This window comes from Malaclemys terrapin, chromosome 9 (assembly GCF_027887155.1).
Source record: "Malaclemys terrapin pileata isolate rMalTer1 chromosome 9, rMalTer1.hap1, whole genome shotgun sequence".
In the NCBI taxonomy this organism is placed as follows: Eukaryota; Metazoa; Chordata; order Testudines; family Emydidae; genus Malaclemys; species Malaclemys terrapin.
Window position 1 is genome coordinate 96,016,346 of NC_071513.1, and position 20,371 is coordinate 96,036,716.

At 42.3% G+C, this 20,371-nt stretch overlaps 2 protein-coding genes across 6 annotated transcripts in view; one reads left to right on the forward strand and one right to left on the reverse strand.

Moving 5' to 3' along the window:
- Nucleotides 1-2,608, forward strand: part of FXR1 (FMR1 autosomal homolog 1) — a 66,230-nt gene extending 63,622 nt beyond the window's left edge. For all 3 annotated transcript variants that reach the window (XM_054040470.1, XM_054040469.1, XM_054040471.1), the window contains 2 exons: nt 110-201; nt 1,590-2,608. In XM_054040470.1, coding sequence (XP_053896445.1) covers nt 110-201; nt 1,590-1,763 — 266 coding nt within the window. In that variant the 3' untranslated portion in view covers nt 1,764-2,608. The remainder of the gene's footprint in view (nt 1-109; nt 202-1,589) is intronic.
- A 1,895-nt stretch (nt 2,609-4,503) lies between these two features.
- On the reverse strand, nt 4,504-11,853 carry DNAJC19 (DnaJ heat shock protein family (Hsp40) member C19). Of its 3 annotated transcripts, none has more exons than XM_054040472.1 (6): nt 11,673-11,848; nt 10,084-10,135; nt 9,701-9,774; nt 9,183-9,259; nt 7,095-7,165; nt 4,504-5,311 (listed from the first exon to the last, which is right to left on the reverse strand). In XM_054040472.1, the coding sequence occupies exons 1-6, from the start codon at nt 11,673-11,675 to the stop codon at nt 5,241-5,243; spliced, it is 348 nt and encodes a 115-aa protein (XP_053896447.1). In that variant the 5' UTR covers nt 11,676-11,848; the 3' UTR covers nt 4,504-5,240. The 3 variants fall into 3 exon arrangements, with proteins under 3 accessions (XP_053896447.1, XP_053896449.1, XP_053896448.1); XM_054040474.1 differs by lacking the exon at nt 4,504-5,311 and adding an exon at nt 8,439-8,555 and having other exon boundaries at nt 7,108-7,165; nt 11,673-11,853; XM_054040473.1 differs by lacking the exons at nt 4,504-5,311; nt 7,095-7,165 and adding an exon at nt 8,204-8,555 and having other exon boundaries at nt 11,673-11,853.
- Between the last annotated feature and the right edge of the window lie 8,518 nt (nt 11,854-20,371).

A 20,371-nucleotide genomic window follows, 5' to 3' on the forward strand; every position in this document is an offset into this window, starting at 1 on the left:
AAATCCTAAACAATGACACAGTAGCAAATAAGCTCACTGTTAAATATGAAATATTTTCCAGATTATTTCATAACGCTTCAGCATCTTTAATTTTTCTTCCCTTACACAGTAACAGTAGCCGATTACATATCGCGAGCTGAATCTCAGAGTAGACAAAGAAACCTCCCAAGGGAAACATTGGCCAAAACCAAGAACGAAATGGTAAGAACAAAGGAAGAAAACTCAACATTTTTTATAAAATATGTGCTGCTTTGTTTTCCTCTCTTCTTTAGTGATGGGAATGCTCATAGTCTTTCACAGTTGGGGAATGAAAACCCCTATTGATAATATAGTTTCTGCTAACTAGCAAGGCAGATATACTTTTATCCTGTGAATGTATATTTGAAATAGGTCTCAAAAGTACTTTATTTCCATCTTCAAGCCAAATTATGAAATCGTAAATTTTGCAGAATATTTATGAAATCAGGTGGTCTTTCTGAAGATTCTGGTGTTTTAAAACCACTTTATCTTTTGTAAAGAGGCAACTGTTTGAGATGACTATAACATCACAAGAGCAAGTGACTGAGTACACAGCAGTTGATGTTCATCTGTTGTTGAATTATAAGGCAGATTTTCATATAAGTAACAGCTGAATTTACTGCATCTAACATAGTACTCTAAAATTAGAAGTCCTTACCCCAATTCCTTAAATACGTGCCACCTATAAAGCTTTTAATCTTCAAAGCACTTTATGAATAATACCCATCTCACAGGAGTCATAAGCATTATTTTTTTATATATTTTACAAATAGGGGAAACTAAGGCAGAGATTCAGTCACTTGCATAAGGCTACAGAGGCTAGAATGAATGGTGTAGAGATGGTAAACTGGGACCCTATTCACCCATCTCATAATACCAGAACAAGGGGGCATTCAGTGACATTAAAGGGGGCAAAATCAAACTGAAGAAAGGAAATGCGTTTCTACCCACACAGAGAATATTGCCATTTATTTGAGATGACAAGCTTAGCAGGATTTGAAAAGATATTATTCATTTACACTTCTACCCTGATATAACACGACCTGATATAACACAAATTCAGATATTACGTGGTAAAGCAGTGCTCCGGGGGGGCGGGGCTGTGATCTCCGGCAGATCAAAGCAAGTTTGATATAACGTGGTCTCACCTATAACGCGGTAAGATTTTTTTGGATAACAATAGCCAATTATACTAGTAAATACTAAAAAGGAGTAGGGGAGATTTGAAAGGGATATAAAACTTAATGCGACTTAAGCCAAACTCTCATTACTGGGGATTAGGAGGAAACTTTCTTAGGGGATAGATTATTCCGTAATTGCCTACTGCAGGGTTTCTTGCACCTTCCTCTGAAGCACCTGGTATTGCCCACTATTGGTGACAGGATAGACCACTGGTCTGATCCACTATGGCAATTCCTATGAGGGAGTTAGTGTCAAGAGCCAAGATTAGAACTCAGGTAACCTTGGCTCCCTTTCTGATGTTTAAAACACACTGGACTATGCCCCCCTCTCTCGATTGGGATTTTCCATGTTGTATCTAGTAGGTTTTTAAAATCTTTTTTCTTTTAAAGGCAAAAGATGTGATTGAAGAACATGGCCCTTCAGAAAAAGCAATAAATGGCCCTGCTGATGCATCTGCGGATGAACCTTCTAAGCCACAGCCTAGCCCTGAAGAAGAGAAGTCAAGTACTATACAAGAAGAAGAAAATAATCAGGAAGAAGCAGTGCTGAATGGTGTTTCATAAACTGAAGTTCCTAGTTTACAGTTCTTTTACATTACATTTTACAATAGTGCTTGTATAAGCTTGCCAAAGATAGAATATGGATCGCCAGTCTTGACACCGCACTTTCAGTTCCTCCATTTTGGAATTCAGAAAGGGGAGGGATCCTGAAGAAATCATATGTTAAACATACTTTGACACCTACTGTGTTATAAATATATCATCAGATGTGCCTTGAGATAGTATATGTAACATTTAAATAAACAAAAACTTGCTGGCTATAGGAAATGTTATTTTGTTTTCAAAATATGGCAAAGATGTGGGGGGAATCCCTAATGTAATATTCTTTATGAAAGCATTAGCTGCTTTTGTTACATTTTTAATAATATGCAACCACTTCTTCACCTGAGGAAAACTAGAAAGAAATGCAGTCTAAAATATTTTGCACTGAATTGTAATTTCTCCATTAGTTTAGTCTGGAAACTGGTCTGTTTTAATACATGTTTTTTAAATGCTGTATGTAGAGGAAAAAAACTGCAGACCACTGGAATACATTTGTTAAATTCTCATAATCTGCAGGGATATTGGGTGACATTGGCAGTGACTGTTCTACTTTGAGGCTTTGTTTGGTTTATTTATTAAACTGTACAGTATTTAAAAATCAAACATAGCTTTAGATAAAACACTAAGCTGAATTAGTCATGTCCATTAAGACATAACCTGAACTACTGAAAAGATCAATTTCCAGAAAGTTTATTCTGTATAAACTACATATGTTAGTCCTTAGTAGAGTATTTTTATTTTGGTTGTTTGATGTGCAATATGTTTTTGTATGCTGGTAGAAAAAAATAAACTTTGATCTTCCATTGGTTACTTAGTTTCCTTTAATCAGAAAGATGGCCTAGTTAAAGTAACTCAAGATATTTCAGACTATTGACATTGTAATTTAGTACTAACCTCTTTACTTATTAACTGGTTGAGATGAACCCTAGGTTCTCTCCTAGGGAAGACCTAGATAACACGCTAAGCTTGACCTCTCTACACAGGAGTTTGTAAAACATAAGTTAAGATGCTTTAAAAATACCGTTTTTATGCTCTGGACTAGAAGGGCCTTGGAGATTTAGAGGAGGTGATAACTTATTTTTATATAGATGGAAGTATTGACAGTGGCACATTCACATGTGTTGACATTTGCAGGCTTTTAAAGAGGGACTTAAAGGATGGAAGCCTGGCACAGAATAGGGGAGGCCATTCCAGGCATTGGAGTAATATTGATATGGACTAGAAAATGCAGAGCAATGAGGTCACTATTTTGTGACTTGGACCAGAGGGATGCAGAAAGATACCACAGCAGATGTGGGTGTGGTTGTGCAGAGCCTTGAAAGAGAAGACCATCTTAAACCTGATTCCGTGAATGCAAGCCAGTCGAAGGATTTGCGGAATGACATGCTCTGAGCAGTGGGTAACGTTATTTTAACTGCTGCATTTTATATAGCAAGAGGAGCTGAGATGGCAACAAGGAGGCTAGAGAGGCTGCAGTAGTCAAGGCAAGAGGTAACTAAGACATAGGTATGCATTTCAGCTGAAGGGATGGATTGTTTTCAGTATGTTCTAGAGAAAAAAGTACCAGGATTCGGTGACAGTATAGTTGGGGAGGAAAGTACAGGTCTGTCGCATCTTACGCGCATTTAACATGCGTGAATTCAGCTTTATGCGGTCGGCAAAAACAAAAGAAAAATAACAATTTAAATACTGTTCCTGTAGTGCGGGCGACTCCGCCCGCCATTACATTCATAATGTAATTTTGACTATATGCGGTTTTCGCTTTACGCGCTGACTGTGGAACGTAACCCCAGCGTAAGATGAGACAGACCTGTATGCAGTCAAAATAATTCTAAAATAAACAACTGGAGTAATTGGGAAGGTAGTGGTGGTCACAATGGCACTGTTGAAGCGAGAAAGATGAGCTCATCTGATGTGTGTTTAAGAATGTAGTATGACATCTAGAAAAATGTGATCCTGGACATAGGGGAGAAGAGTTAAGCGTAGAGGTAGATTTGAAAGCCATTAACAATGTTTTTATTTTTTAATACCCTGAGATATCACAGCTGGACCTGCAGAGCTGTGTGTTTTAGTTTGGGAAATACCTGGACAAACAGATTGAAGCACTGTATAGATCTTCATGCTTCTTGTTTTCTATATTTTTTTTGTTAAATACTCTCTTAAAAACAATTCAGTAGTTCTGGTTTTCCATCTTTGATTTAGTCTTGCTCATTTCTTAATGCACAGAATTTCAGTGGCGATACTCCCATACACAGTGAGACATACATTTTTGCAGATTGGGATCAGAGCGACCCAAGGAGAGGTTGCAAAGACCTCAGTTTGGTCACAATACAAGCATATTAGACTTAGAGAAGCTAAAAGTTGTGTGAACTGTGGTCCGTGTATAGACAACATAACTTCTGTGCTGTAAAGCAATGTTTTCTCTACCAAGGGAAAATGGATAGGTTTTTGTTTGGGGGTGGGAGGGGGGGAGAGGGGGAACTCCTTTGCAATTTCTCATTAAAAAAAAGTCGTCCTTGTAACTTTGAATCTAAGCCTCTACCTTAAAGGCTCATGCAAGTAAAATTCCCACTTTCCATCTCTTACTACAAACTTCAGTGTTGTTATCCTAAGAGTACTATACCTTATTCTTTTAAGATAAGCATCATATACTGTAAGGCTTTAGTATATTATGAAATTTTAGTACTTATTACTAGAAGTATAAGTTTGTCATTTTATTTAAATGCAGTGGAATCAGTAAAAATAATGAAAACCAGTGTAGAAATAAGTAAAAAAAATACATGGAGACCAATCAATAGCACTGACTATGTCCAACTTGTTTTTGAAAGTTAATACAAGTTATCTTACAAGAGAATTCAGTACATTCCACTTTCTCCATTTTACATGTCGCATTAATGTAACTAAGAATTTCTAAATGCTTTATTCCTATTGTGCAAATAAATCCCCATGATTTTCCTTGGGTAGTTTCAACCCAGCCTTTTCTCTTATTAGTATCATCTTGCTAACTTTGGGATATTAAGCCATAGCAGCATGAATTTCAAACAGATGAACCTGGTTAAACAGAACTTCAACATTTTCAGAGTGCTCAAGACTGTCAGGCTGTTTGTCTGAATATAGATTAGCCAGACCAAATCACAGTATTTCCCATGTCATCCTAGGAAAAATACTTTGAATTAGAGGTAAATTGTACCACTTCTAGAGATAGTGGCTTAAAATCACTTTTGGAAAAGTACTATTTGTAAGCCCCCACCCTCCCCAAAACAAGATATACATGATGCAACCAAGATGGGGGGGGGGGGGGGGGGAGAGGGTTCCCTGCATTAGTTTAATCATTGATCAAGTAAAAAAGATTGGTGTCAACTTTTCCTTGGGTCAGTTATCAAAACTGATATTCATATACATAAACTAAACCATTAATTTACAACTAAATATCCAGATTCACTTCTTAGCTTGGCCTTCCAGTAAATCTTTAGCTTCATTGATTTTGGCTGCCACATAGGGAGAACCACCTAGAAGAAAAACCAGTCTTGTCACAAAAACAGACAATTTTTTTCTACTTTATTACACTATTGCCCAATTCTGGCTTACTGGTACCAGTAGGGAGAAAAATGTGAGCACGTCTGTTCAAAGAAATACATCACTGCCCCTTCATAGACAAATGACATCTGATACTAGTTGCAGAATACTAAGATTTGTCTAAACATGGAGTTCAGGAACAGCTTTTACTCCAACAAAGTGGATTAAGCTTGACAGGAAGAAGACTGATTCTGGAATATGTCTCCACTCAGAATTCAGGAATAGTGATTCCAGAATAGCTATTCTGGAATAATTTCATGTGTAGACAAACCCTAAATTCTATTAGGTTTCTAGTCTAGTCCTGTGTCACTTGGTGAATTTATTGATAGGGTCACCAAGGATTTAGAGGGGGTATGCAGAACTATTTTCCAAATGTTTTGGATGTTCCCTGCATATTTTATATAAAGCTAATGAGTCCACAGATTAACCAGTCTCTCTAATTCAGCAGGGCCTGACCCAAGCTTCTGTACTGGTGGAATAATTTAATAGTGAAATGTAAAATACAGGTGATTAGTAGATTAAATGTACCAAAATTAGATTTGATCACCTACCAAAAGATGCATAGACCCTTTTAGAGTACAAAGGGCAGTGTCTCCTAAGGTCAGTATTCTTTGCTTTAGTTCATATGTTTCCTTTGCTGGAAGATTTCTGGGGAAGGCAGGTCCTGATGACCAGTTTTATTTGAGGAGGAGGAAAGAGGCAAAGAAGTGGATGGGAAGTTTCACAGTCACTTCAAGGAGGCCATTTTATCTTTTAAATCAAGATTAAAGGTCCCAATTTGCCAAGTACCAAAGGACAAAGGTTTAAAACAAACAAAAGGAAGTATTTGTTCACACAACGCACAGACGACCTGTGGAACTCCTTGCCAAAAGATGTTGTGAAGGCCAAGTCTATAACAAGGTTCAAAAAAGAACTAGATAAGTTCTTGGAGGATAGGTCCATCAATGGCTATTAGCCAGGATGGACAAGGATTGTGTCCCTAGTCTTTGTTTGCCAGAAGCTGGGAATGAGCAACAGGGGATGGATCACTTGGTGATTACCTGTTCTATTCATTCCTTCTGGGGCACCTGGCATTGGCCACTGTCAGAGGACAGGATACTGAGCTAGATGGACCTTTGGTCTAACCGAGTATGGCCGTTCTTATGACGTGATTTAGATTCATTGAAGTCAATGGGGTTTAAGTGCTATGATGAATAGAGAAGGCAGTATTCATATATTTAAAGTTAGGCATGTACTTAACTGAATCTCAGCATTAGCGTCACATAGGCAGCAATACTACATATTAAGTTTTTTGCTGTTTCTGAAGACTTAACGGCCCAATTCTAACCAAATAGGAGTTCCATGCGTTGGAGCAGCTGTACAATCACACTGTAGGCTTTCACTGAAAAGGAACTTTTTTTGTCTTTATATGGTAAGTCAATGCAGATATGCTGTATTGGGTAATGAGAGACGAGTTAATTTGCTGAATCTATTAGTCTTAATAGTGTTCAAATGTTTGGGCAGGGGACCTCTGAATATACAAGGATTCAAGCATCTTAAGATGTATTTCTTCCCAGTCAGGTTTTTTATTTTTTTTTGTTAATATATGAATGATTTACCTATATGCCCTAAACATCTCATTATCTTGGTTCCATTAATTTGGGCCAAAAATATACTGGGTGGACAATAATAATTGATTTATTTCAAATGGGACTTATCCCTACTGGTTTTACATACCTTTATCTGGATGATTCAAAAGCATGATCCGTCTGTGAGCCTCCCTAATTTTACCTTTATTGGCTGTAGGACTAGTTTAAAAAGAAGAAACAGAGTTAGGTAACCTGACACAGGAATTTTATTAAAAATATTACACAATTGAAAACCTGCAAAATTAGAAAAAAATTAGCAATTATTAAGAATAATTTGTCTCATACTGCAATTGTTCACAGCAAGTTAAGAAATCTGAAAAGGCTTTTTTTACCCTGCAGTTTTTTCTCCTGTTGCTACTTTGTTCAACGACTTCAGTCCATCATGCCAACATTAGTGTGTATTTTACAGCTTCACTGACAGACATTGACCAGTTTCTACTGCAGAACTGTCAAAAGGAGCTTGACATTACTTTTCATGGTCTTATTTCTTGGAAATTCAGTCATATTTGAAAGAGAAAACACATACCCTTCCTAGGACTGTACCTAATTAAAATCCTGTAAACATTTGTGGGTATATGTGTACAGTCCTTGAGAGCAAGCCATTTAAGACTATTTAGTTATTTTAATCCCTAAACTTAGTTATGGCTGCCTGCTTGTGTGATTTTCCTTACTAAACTTTTATTCTTAGTATTTTTACTTAGATTTCAGCTCTTTGGGGGGAAGATAGTCTCTTCATTGTGTGTACAGCACCTAGAAAAATGGAGCCCCACTGTCTGATGGGGCCTTTAGGTACTACCACAATACAAATAATAAGTATTCTTATCAGGCATAATGTCACAGACTTATGCTATTGGGAAGATCAATGAGATGCAAATCTGGAGCAGTGAAAAAATGAATAAGGGCAAGGCAAAATTTTCAAAAGCACCTTATGCCCAGATTCTCAAAGGTATGTAGGAGCCCAACTCCCATTGACTTGGGAGTCAGAAAGTCAATAGGATTTGTGCTTCTACGTGCCCAAGTTACTTTTGAAAATGAGACAGAGTTGAGGTAAGATTTTCAAAAGTGCCTAACTCATACAAGTAGTTCTGATCACCACACTGAGGTTCTTCTTAAAGCAGTGGCTCCCAAACTTTTTAAATCACATCCCCCCCCCCTCCCCCCTTTCCCCAGAGCTGGGCCATGACTACTAGGAGCCTGGGCCAAGGCTGGGGACAGAGGCCAGGGGTGGGTCTGGGGGCAAAGTAGGGCTGGGTGGCCTAGCCCCATCATCCCTTCTCCCCCCTCAAACGTTCCTCCAAACCCCTAGGGGGCCACACCCCACAATTTGGGGGCTGCTGTTTTAAAGTATGTGTTTACTGCAGTTATCAGCCTCTCCATGGTCAGTCAGTTACAGAATAGATGACAGTCAGCTTCAGAGAGAGCCACCACGTACATTAGCTAATAATGCAGTGAGAGTCCGCCAGTTGAAGTCATCACAGTAGCCATTTCCCGAATATAGGAATGAGGATAGCTACATCTTAAGTCTTTGCAGCAGTCTGGGCAAGGGTTCCTAAAATCCAGATAGACTTCAAATGAAACAATTTTCTGAATAAGGCTGTGCCTTCATAGTTGCTAAGCTTAGAAAGCTTGTGGAACTTTTGCAGCCAAAACCAAAGTCAATCGTCCCAGAATTTGGTGAAGGCAACCACCAGTCATTAACTTTTTTAGTATGTGTGACCGAAAACAAAAATAATTTTTGTACTGAAATACTAAATACATCATAGTCCATGCTTTGATATAGAGGCACAGTGACATTCTTTTATTGCCAGAAAACTTAGGTTGGGTGTTAAAGCAAGTTAAAAATGTAATACAAAAAAAATTTGGTTGAATACTGAATCCCCAATTGGAAATGGCTTTTAAAAGGTAATATTTCTTTGTACAACATACTGTAATCAACAATCTAATATATGCAACCTTAGAAAGACCTGGTAGCCAGTCTTGCAAACTGAGCTGAGTAAAAGCAGTCTCTGCATTATGATAATCCCTTTTAATTTAACTTGGCACTGAATTTCAGATGCTGAAGTCAATGGGAGCTTTGAGGATTCAGTACCTCTGAAAAATCAGACCCCTGATCTTAAACTCATTAGTCCTGTATTCTCTCCTGCATCCTACATTTTTAATTAAAATGATTTTTTACCTCACTCCTAATATTAAAGCTGCTTCTCGTTTGGTCATTTTGGGATCAAATCCACCTCTGTAATAACCACTGAAGGCCTGAAATGGAAGATGCATTAGCAAGAAAACTGACAGGGAAAATAATGTGAATTAAACAATAAATATTGAAGGTGAAGGAGAGATCACCATTTCTTCTTTAATAGCTGCAGAGCTTTCCTATCTATAAGAGTACAAGGATGCTTCTTATTATTTACTCAACTATTTGGTGAGGTTGCCAAATCAACCACTTTAATTTGGTACTGATACAGCAGTATTGTTGAGATGAGTGAAAGTGTTTCATACACTCAATTTGGAGATCTTCTGTCCCAATTTAACAGCACCAATCAGTAATACAGTACTGCAGTGATGACAGTTTGGTCTGTCTCGATTTATATTAGAGCATCTTGAACCTCTCACTCGGGACTGAGAGAAGCTATTAGGTGCAGAAAAATATATTTAACATAGGTTGAAAAAAAGTACTATGGATAAAACAAAACTTACAGATTTTGGCAGATTCTGAAGGGCTTGTTTTACTTGTGGTTCCATTTGCTTCATAGCTTGTAATGCATAACGACCTTAAAGAAAATGACTAACATTAACAGAACTAAAGGCATAATTTCATGAAGATTTAGAAATTCAGTACAATAATTTACTTTCAGATTAGTATGTAGGACAAAAATGGTTTTGACCTGACTAAAAAGAGAAAAATTTAGGTATTTTCTTTGGCTGTAATCAGATCAGCAAATCCACTCCTCTGTATGTGTCCCTTAAAAGATAATGTACTGTGTCGTGCTGAACTGATAGTATATTTTACACTGCACCATTATTAAAGCACATAATGAAAAGTACAATCCAGTGTTAGATTCCTCACACCAGAGACAAACCTGCAAATCCAGCAGCAGCTATTGTCAGACCAACCGCTATCACAGTACTAGCCTAGGTGTGGGGGAGAAAGAGTAACCGATCAATTAACAAAAATGAAAATGCAATAATCTTTAGTCAAGTTAATTACATATATACATTAAAACTAAAATGGCTCCAAATATGACAAGAAAACAGTAAATTGCAATATAATTGATAGATACAGTTAACTTGCACACATTGGCTGGCAGCTTTTAAAGCCTTACTTACTGTATTTCAAAACTACAGGTAGCAATGTTAATAGTTACTCTTGGGAATAGAAAAGCTTCAGTAGTCCTATATGAATATAGTTTCTGAAACATATACTCCACTAATCACAAATGCATTTTTTGGCTTAATTGGTATTTATAAAATGCTTCGAGTTCCACAGATAAAAAATGCTTCAGCAATATCAAATATTACAGTTTAGTTTCAATTATCCAAACATCATTCAGGACATCCAATAGGTCTGAATGCTCAAAATCATAATGACATTGTTCAATTATTGAAAATCAAGAGATATGTGGACACATGGCCCTATTTTGGATAAGCGATGATTGTGTAACAGCTGGCGAACTGAATTATCTACACAGCCATGCCTATACTAGGTGCGCTTAACTGGTATAGGTGTACCAGTATATTACACTGGCAAAGTGCTCCTAGCTGTGCTTTTACTGGAATAGCTTATTCCATACACACACCCAGGAGCCAAACAAGCTACACCAGCAAAAGCATGATTTTGTTGGTATAACTGCATTTACACTATAGGCTTTTGCCAGCACAGCTAGGTCTGTCCTAAGTAGGGTAACCAGATGTCCCGATTTTATAGGGCCAATCCCGATTTTTGGGTCATTTTCTTATAAGGTTCCTATTTACCCCCCCCCCCCCCCAATTTTTCACACTTGCTGTCTGGTCACCCTAGTCCTAAATCAAGCCTACATCACACCCCTGACTGACACAGCGCTACTGGAAGAAGTTTGTAGCATAGGGTTGCTTTGCTCCCCTGCTTAATTTTAAACTGATGAGTAAGGCCCCTGAAGGCAATGGGATCATTGAAGATCAGGAATGACTGCACATCGTTAAGCCTGGTCGACAGGCAGATTTTGCCCTGGTATCACTGGGCTGGGGGAGGTGGGATTTGCCACCAGACTAGTTACATTGGTCCAGCCCTTCGTGCGGCTGCAGAGTTTACTCCACGTCCCGGGCAGGCCCGAGCTCGGCTGGCGTAAGAGCCGTTACTGCGGTGTCACTCTGCCCCGCCGTAACGGCGCCGGTGTAGTGTAGACAAGGCGGTAGCCGCTCCGGCTAGGCAGGGCCCGGGGCAGAGCCAAACTCCTCAAGGGCGCCCGAGCTGCGTCCCGCGGCCCAAGCGACCCGCCGGCGGCGCGAGCCGGACACGGCGCTCGGCAGGGGCGGGCTCCCCGGCCCGGCCCGGCCCGGCCCACGCGCTTCGCGGGTGAGGCCGCCACAGAGCGGGACTAACGGCCGCTCCGGCCTGCCCCGCCCGGGGCCACCCCGCGACTGGCCCCTCGCCCCCGCCTGCCTGGACGGAGGGATCCGGAGCCGCCCTCACCATGACTGACCCGGCGGAGCCCCGCTACTGCGGGCGGGAAACGGCCGGACCGGACACGGCTCGGGGCCCCGCCGTCCCCGACTCGCCGTACGGCACCAGAGCCCTGTCGTAAAGCCCGCGAGGGGCCTTAGGGCCTGTCGTAAAGCGGAGCTGACTAGAGTGGGTGGGAATGGGAGCGCGGCGTGTCCTTCCTCGGGGGTGGGGGCCTGGAGCTTCCTGGGCACTGATCCCGGAGGGGAGGGGAGGGGCGCCAGGCTGAGGGGGGGGGAGACGCCGGGCTGGAGATGGGTGGGGAGGGGACGCAGACTGGGGGGGGCGCTGGGCTGGATATGGGGGGGAGGGGACACAGATGGGGGGCGCCAGGCTGGAGATCGGGGGGGAAGGGGACACAGATGGGGCGCCAGGCAGGGGATGGGGGGGAGGCAATGCAGAGTGGAGGTGCCAGGCTGGAGATGGGGGGAAGTGGATGGAGACTGGGGGGGGGGGGGTGCCAGGCTAGAGATTGGGGGGCGGGGAAGGGACGCTGACTGGGGGGAGCACCAGGCTGAAGATGGGAGAGGGGAAGGGGATACAAAATGAGGGGCGCCAGGCTGGAGATGGATGGAAAAGGAGCACAGACTGGGTGGTGCCAGGCTGGCAATGGGGGTGGCACTGAGAGATGGGGTTGCCGGGTAGGGAAGGAGGGCACAGATTACGGAAGTAGGCTAGCGATAGGGGGCTCACACTGGAGGTAGGGAGCCAATCTGCAGAGGGGAGTCACAGTAATGTTTGTGGGAGAGGGTACAGACTGAGGAGGGGGAGCACTGGATGAGGCGATGCCACTGACTAGTGAGGTTGGGGAGAACGAGGCTCACCCTTTCTCCCTTGGTGCTCTCTGTGCTACTCCTCTCTATCTCCCTTCCTCTCCCTCATTCTTTGAGAAAAATGTGTGTTTTAAATAAGTGTCTTTGTTATTTAAAAAAAAAAATGGCTTTCCAGATATATGTAAAACAATTAATCTGCATTAGAAATTAATGCCCTGAATTTACATGTGAAGAGAAGTCGGTTTTGAATCATTTTTGATTATTAAAAGAATATTTAGTGAAGCCAGGCAAATATATTTGTTTAAACCTTCATCTAAAATAGGCTGAACTGTTCCTCCTCCCCCCTCCCAATACGTAATTTCAAGATGAGACCCATATTCTATAAACACCCAAGTGCTTAACTTCACACATGTTGAATAGTCCCATTCAGGGCCTAAATATGTGTAAAAGCTTCCATCTGTGTCAGACTTTAGGAATTTTTACAACAGAATTACAAGCCTCTGGAAATAGGTTTATGTACTGTTAAACCTACTGAAACTACAATATTTTGGCCCTATCATGTGACTACTGAAGTCATGGTGAGTTTTGATATTGACATGAATGGGAATCAGGCCCTATACTGTATTGTCTAGAGCAGGGATTGGCAACCTTTGGCACACGGCCTGCCAAGATAAGCCCCTGGCCGGGCCAGGCCGGGCCGGTTTACCTGCTGGGTCCGCAGGTTCGGCCGATCGCAGCTCCCATTGGCTGCGGTTCGCTGCTCCACACCAATGGGGGCTGTGGGAAGCAGTGTGGGCCGAGGGATGCGCTGGCTGCTGCTTCCTGCAACTCCCATTGGCCAGGAACGGCGAACTGCAGCCACTGGGAGCTGCAAGTGGCCGTACCTGCGGTCGCTCAGGTAAACAAAGCATCTCACGGCCCGCCAGGGGCTTACCCTGAACAAGCCGCGAACCAAGTTTGGGAACCACTGGTCTAACCCAATATGGCTGTTCTGATGGTCTTATTTCATTCTTGTTCTAAGTCAAATAGACTGCCACCTTTTTCAAACACCAAATTCATTTGTCATGAAAGGCAGATATGTTTTCCTCCCACTCTTGTTAACATGTGCCCTCTCCTTTTTCTCTTCTTTTTGCTCTCTCTGGTCTCTCAAGCCTATATGTTTAATCTTTTCTGGTTATTTCTTTTATTTGTGGTAATTCCCTCCTTCTGCCTGTGACCATCCCATTTTTCTATGACTTTCTTCTTTCTTGCATCAGTCTTTTTGTTCCAGATGCATTATCACGGAAATCTGTGAATTTACACCTTAATGGAACACTCCCTGCTGTGCTGTCAACAAATGGGACTGACCACTAGCACAATCTGTAAATTTAATATCAAATATTGGTTCCAGATGGACAAGCTCAGTTATTTGATTGCTGTAGATTACCACAAAATGAAGGAGAATTATAGGTCTGGTCCTTGTGTCTGAGTATTAGTAATAATATAGTGTCATGTATTAATAATACAGTGTTGTGCAACAAAGCAGTAGTTGAGGGTCCCTCTGTAGTTCTATTATAAAATCAAATTTTTGGATACTGGATGGCTCAGAATATTAGTAATGAGGTAAAGAAGCTTTCTGCTCTGAGTCACTGCTTCAAATTCATCCCAGGTAAGATGGTCTAAACACTGCTGTCTGATGGCTGTTTTGGCCTGTATGAGTGAGTTGCTGGTCTCAGTGGTAATTCCTAGTGGAATGGTGAGCGCCTTGTTGGCATTCCCAAGACTAATGATCAAATGAGCATGAAGACTGAACTGCCCTTTCTCTGCTTAAGGCCCCAATCCTGCAAGCTCCTCCCTGTGGGCAGCCCTTGATGTAGGATCAGAGACCTAAGATGAGGTCTGACTCCTAATGGAAGAGAAGCTTGCAATGCTGCTGCCTCTTGCAGTGGAAAATTGAAAAATTCAGTTTCCATTGTTGTCGTATACCTTTTATGAGCACTGAGTTCACTTTAGAAAATAAACCGTGATTTCAGAGTTTGGGGGTTGTTGTGTTATTGTTTTGGTTTTTGCTGCAATTTCAATGAGGTCTAGTTTTTGGTAAATAAGGTAATATTTTAGGGCATTTTCTATTTCTTTTTCCTCCTATCAATTTTTTAAAAATCTGGTAAATTTAAAACAGGGTGAAAGAAAGTTTTCGGAGTGCTTAAGATACACCTCTACCCCGATATAACGCAACCCAATATAACACAAATTCGGATATAACGCGGTAAAGCAGCGCTCTGTGGGGGCGGGGCTGCACACTCCAGCGGATCAAAGCAAGTTCGATATAACGCGATTTCACCTATAACGCGGTAAGATTTTTTGGCTCCTGAGGACAACATTATATCGGGGTAGAGGTGTACTTGTATTGGCTGTATAAATGAGCAGAACCCTGCACCCTCAGAAATTCATTTGCTAGAAACAGGCCTTAATGCCTCCCAGGAGGAAAATAGCCTGCAATACTATTATCTGGATTTATTAATAAAAGGTCACTTTATTTCTTTTTCCACTTGTTTAAAAGGATTGGTGACCACAACCCCAAAGGGTGGGGCAGAAACCATATTCCAGTGCTTATTTTATATTTATTTGTGTCACTATGAAACAGTTTATCTCCAGAATTATAGATACTGGTAGCTTCTTAGTCTTGCGGATTTTCTGATTTAAGTTATTTGATTTTCAGTGTGAATTAGAGTTCATTTTGTAGAAAAAAAGTTAGATTGCTTTATAGTATGCACCGGGGCAAATTCTATATGTGCACATCACACAAATACAGTCTGGGTATGGAGACCATGTAAATTGCTGACTGTGCACCTAATACTCCTGGGGGCATTCTGCGCCCAAAAATAATAAATAAATAAATAAATAAATTCTGCACCAAAAAATAAATAAATCTGTGCACAATATTTTAAAATTCTGCAAATGTTCTTTGTCAAAATGACACTACATAATCACCCCCATTTCAATTATTTTGGTAATTTATTTCAAAATACCTGTCAGGAAGTATGTCTGTAACAATACAGACACACAGAAAAATTCCCCTAGGAGTAGAGAGTTAAAGAAACCCCTATGACAACCAGTTCCTGTTTCTCTACCCCCTTCCCCCCCACGAGCCCAGCCAGGGGGCCAGACACCCACAACCCCTCCCCCCCAAGCCCAGCCATGGTTCCCCTGCCAATACACCCAAACCCCACAGAGCCCAGCCACGCCCCCCTGGCCCAGATATCCGCATCCTCTTCCCTAGAGCCTAGCCGCAGGGCCCCCCTGGCCCAGATACCCGCCCCTCTCCCCCCAGAGAGAGCCCAGGGATCGAGAGGGAAAAATAGCCTGATGCTCGGTCCCAGACTTGCACGGAGTTTCCTGCACGCTGCCGTCTCCTTCCCTCGACGTGCTGGGAATTGCAGCTGCCAGGAACCCTCTAGTCCAGTGGTTCCCAAACTTGTTCCGCCGCTTGTGCAGGGAAAGCCCCTGGCGGGCTGGGCCGGTTTGTTTACTTGCCGCGTCCGCAGGTTTGGCCGATCGCGGCTCCCAGTGGCCGCGGTTCACTGCTCCAGGCCAATGGAAGCTGCTGGAAGCAGCGTGGGCCGAGGGACATACGGACGCGGCAGGTAAACAATCCGATCCAGCCCGTCAGGGGCTTTCCCTGCACAAGCAGAGGAACAAGTTTGGGAACCACTGCTCTAGTCCCAGTCCCTCCCCGCCCCATCCCCCTGGCATTGTCTTCTACGTGTGAGTGGGCTCTGCCAGGTCCAGCAGCCCCTTGTGGCAGCAAGCAGCACTGCAGCCTATTTCTGTGGGGGAAAGGAAATTCTGCCTGCACGTTAATTTCTGCAAAATTCTGCATTGCACAGTGGTGCAGATTTCGCTCCAGAAGTAATCTAAAAGGCACACATACTGCACACTCAGTACTTACCTTTTCCCGATAACATGAGTTTAACATTTTGGCTCAAAAATACACTAATTTAACAAAGAACATTAAAACTAGAGGGTTGCACACTTTGTAGCTTCTGTCAGCTGAGCTCATTGCACACACCAGAGGCTCCTTGCATCCCTCCATTCTAATCCACAAGCTCCCTGCATGTCATCCTCCCATCCTCCTCTATTTCAGGGATTTAGTGTAACCCCTCACACCCGCTTCCTTAAACTGGGAGCTCTGAGTCCCCCATTCCCTCCTCTCCCAATGCCAAGGATCTCTTGTGTCCCCCATTCCCTCCAGCCCCCCAATTTCCCCTTCCTCCCCACCACTCATTTCTTTTTCATTAAGAACATAAGAATGGCCATACTGGGTCGGACCAAACATCCATCCAGCCCAGTATCCTGTCTACCGACAGCGGCCAATACCAGGTGTCCCAGAGGGAGTGAACCTAACAGGCAATGATCAAGTGATCTCTCTCCTGCCATCCATCTCCACTCTCTGACAAACAGCCTAAGGACACCATTCCTTACCCATCCTGGCTAACAGCCATTAATGGACTTAAGCTCCATAAATTTATCTAGTTCTCTATCTAGTTCATTCAGTATGAGCATGTTAAACTCAGCCTCCTCTCCCCATTTCCTTGGGCAGAAACCCCTTCTGATGGCTGCTTTCCCCACTGCCACACCTCCTGGGGAAGAGAAGCCGATCAGGGAGCCTGCAGGAAGTAGGCAGCTTCCCCCTCAGGGGTCAACACGATTCTCACAGGAGGAGAGGAGAGAGCAGAAAGAGCCCAGCAGCTCAGGGAAACCCTGCTTTCTCCTCCTTCTCTCCTGTACCTCCCTGCAACACCTGGCCTGGGAAGGGAAAAGAGGGGTGAAGAACCCTGAGAGTGGTGGCCTCCCAGCTTGCAGGGAGGAGAAGGGACCCCACTCACACCTAAGAGTGAGGCATGAAGAGCAGAGGTGGGGCAGGGCAAAACTGATGTGGATACAGAATTGATAGGGGGTGGACAGACTCATAGACTATCAAGGTTGGAAGGGACCTCAGGAGGTCATCTAATCCAGTCCTCTGCTCAAAGGGGGACAAATCCCTAGACAGATTTTTGCCCCAGATTCCTAAGTGGCCCCCTCAAGGATTGAGCTCACAACCCTGGGTTTAGTAGGCTAATGCTCAAACCACTGAGCTATCCCTCCCCATACAAAGGTCATTGAGTCCAGCCCCCTGCCTTCACTAGCAGGACCAAGTACTGATTTTGGGCTGAGCTCAGGGCAGGGAGCCAAAATAAATCACCTTAGTAAATTTGGGAGAGGGGGCAACCCAAATAGGCATGCACAAACACTGAGTGAGCGGGAGGATGGGGTGGTACAAAAACCAAAGACAGAGCAAAAGTAGGGTAATCTTTGGCCCAAATTATGAAAAGGCAATTGGGCAGGAGTGTGAGTGTCAGGTTAACAAGTAACTGGAGGGTACTGGAAAAGCAGCTTTGAGTGCAGGAGCTGGGAGTATCTATAACCATTATCTCTGGTTCCCATCATGGTCCACACTTCCCCTCTTCCACTCCCTACACATCCCCGCCACCTTACCAAATTGCTGCAGGCCCAGGAATCTCTCAGGTGCCCCTAGCTTGCTGCATATACATATCGCATATGCTGCTTTCTCCCATTGGGTTTTCAATCCAGCCTACAGAAGCAATGGTGTGTGACTCTCTACTTAGTAGATGCTTTGGATAAAATCCTGCCCTGTGCTGAGCTGAAAGACAGTAGAGGGAACCTCTTCCCTATCCAGCATGTGGACTCAGAAGCTAGGTATGGCTTTACCCTAGTACTGTCTTGAGCACTAGGCTGGGAGAGAAGCTAAAGGACTGGTCTGTGCACCACAGCCCTAGGAGGACGTGGTTTGCTAAGCATTGCTAGCCACCCATCCTACCCAAACACACACACAAATTAGAGTTGGCCAGAAAGAGGTATGTATTTTCTGGGATAAAAAAATGTAAATGATTTTTTTTAATGTTATGTGCAATTTGTCCACTTTTCAACAGAAAGAGAAAGTTTCAGTTTTCGAAAACCCCAAACGAACTGAAAAAATCTGATTTAAGTTTTCACTAAAACCCAGGACATTTCAAAAGAAACAAAACTTATCTCTGAAAATGTTCATTAAAAAAAACAAACCCAAAGCAAAATAGTATTTCTTTTTTTTAGGGCTTTTGTGATGATAGTACCTATTATAGCATTATAAGGCCTATAAACCTGTAGAAATTCTGCTATTACAGTCGTCATGCATGCAACCAATCTGATTCTGCGCACTTCTGTGTTGACAGAAGCTGTAATTATTACTGATTGCCATTTTGCAATGATTCAGTTAAACAGTAGTTTAGAAGCATGTGGATTTTCCATTCAGGGCCCCAAATTAGAGGAATTTCATAGACATCTAAAATTTTCCCTTCCCTCAGGTCCAGAAGGATACTGCAATTCAAGCATATATTACTGTATTTTTACACTAATGCATAACTAATAGGAAGCTTTGCTATATTCTTTCACTAACATATCTTCTTTTTCTGCTGTGCACTTTCTTCTCTTGTATGCATCTCCCACCTCCTATGACTGCGACTTGCTGCACTTATTGGGTGTACAGCTCCTCTTTTCTCTGAATGTCTCTTTTCTTCATCCATCTTTCTTTCTGAGGCTCCTTCATATTTTTTGTGTCCTAACCATCTGCATCAGAATAAAGCACAGTACTGTTTTACCTGTTTTCTTCTATGCTAGCCTGTTTATGGTCTTAAAAAAACAAAACAAAGTAGGATTGCATTGTAATCTAACACCAAATACACATGTGTGTCTGTGATGATGAAAATTACAAAGGAATTATTTCTGTCTTGCTTGCAGTGTCATTACTTGGCCTTCAGACCTGAACAAAAATGTGAATAAGATTGTCAGAAAGTGAGACAGGTGGAGGAACAAGGTTTGCAAATGTCAGTAGAGTATTCAGACAGTAACCTAAAGCTCAGATAATGAATTCAGAATTAGCGGTTGGTATGTCTTCTGTTTCTCAATAACTTTTAGGATCCATTTTATTACTTGTCTTTCTTTAGCGAAATTATCGTCAGTTGTAATTTTTCTTTGAGGAAAAGTAATGAAAATAACAGTGACCTGTTATTCCATAGCTATTAGTATTATGTAATTTCAGATTTAATTTCATCTTGATTGTGATTACTCCTATGGCTTTATTTTTCATTTTTGTGCCAGTGTTTGCAAAGAAATTTGAAAGAAAAGACCTTTATTTGAAGTGACAACATATTGTAGTGAGCAATGGTTCTTCAAACTAAGGTCTTAATCCTTAAAGTCATCCTTCACATAGATTATTGCAGGACTGAGGCCTAAATCAGTTTTCCAACAGATAGGCACAGTGTCCTGTGTATGCTGTTGCTTCAGATTTGCTATGGTATCTGCCCCTAAACATGACAGTGTGGATGACAATTTGAGTGTCAATATTGTTAGCCAGGAAGGAAAGTGTGAGTGGAGCAGAAAATTGGGTGGATTGGGGAGGAGAAAGGAGGAGGCAGGATCATCACAGGGTTAACTATGGGTTAGGAGAAGGTTGAAAAGGCAACTCTCCTCCCTATCCCTCCTCAGGGTTAGGTAATGATAAGTGAAGTCCTCCTCCAAGCAGCAAATGTGGAGACTCATATTTTTGTTAGTGAATTTAAGGCTACATTATGAGATGAAATGAAGATGCACAAATTGATGGATGGCTTCATCTAAAAGGCTTAAAAATCAGAATAGAGAAGGTTCCCTCTCTCCTTGCCCACTTTTCTCCCATGTTGCAACCCCTAAAAGCTACAGGGGGCAAGGGACTTCTAAACTGTAATCTACCATACCAAACATCCACAATAGTGTTGGCAGGGGGTAGTATGTGTAAGGGGGTGTGCAGAAGGGAAAGTTGGGGGTAGTCTGGTGTGTGGAGGGGAT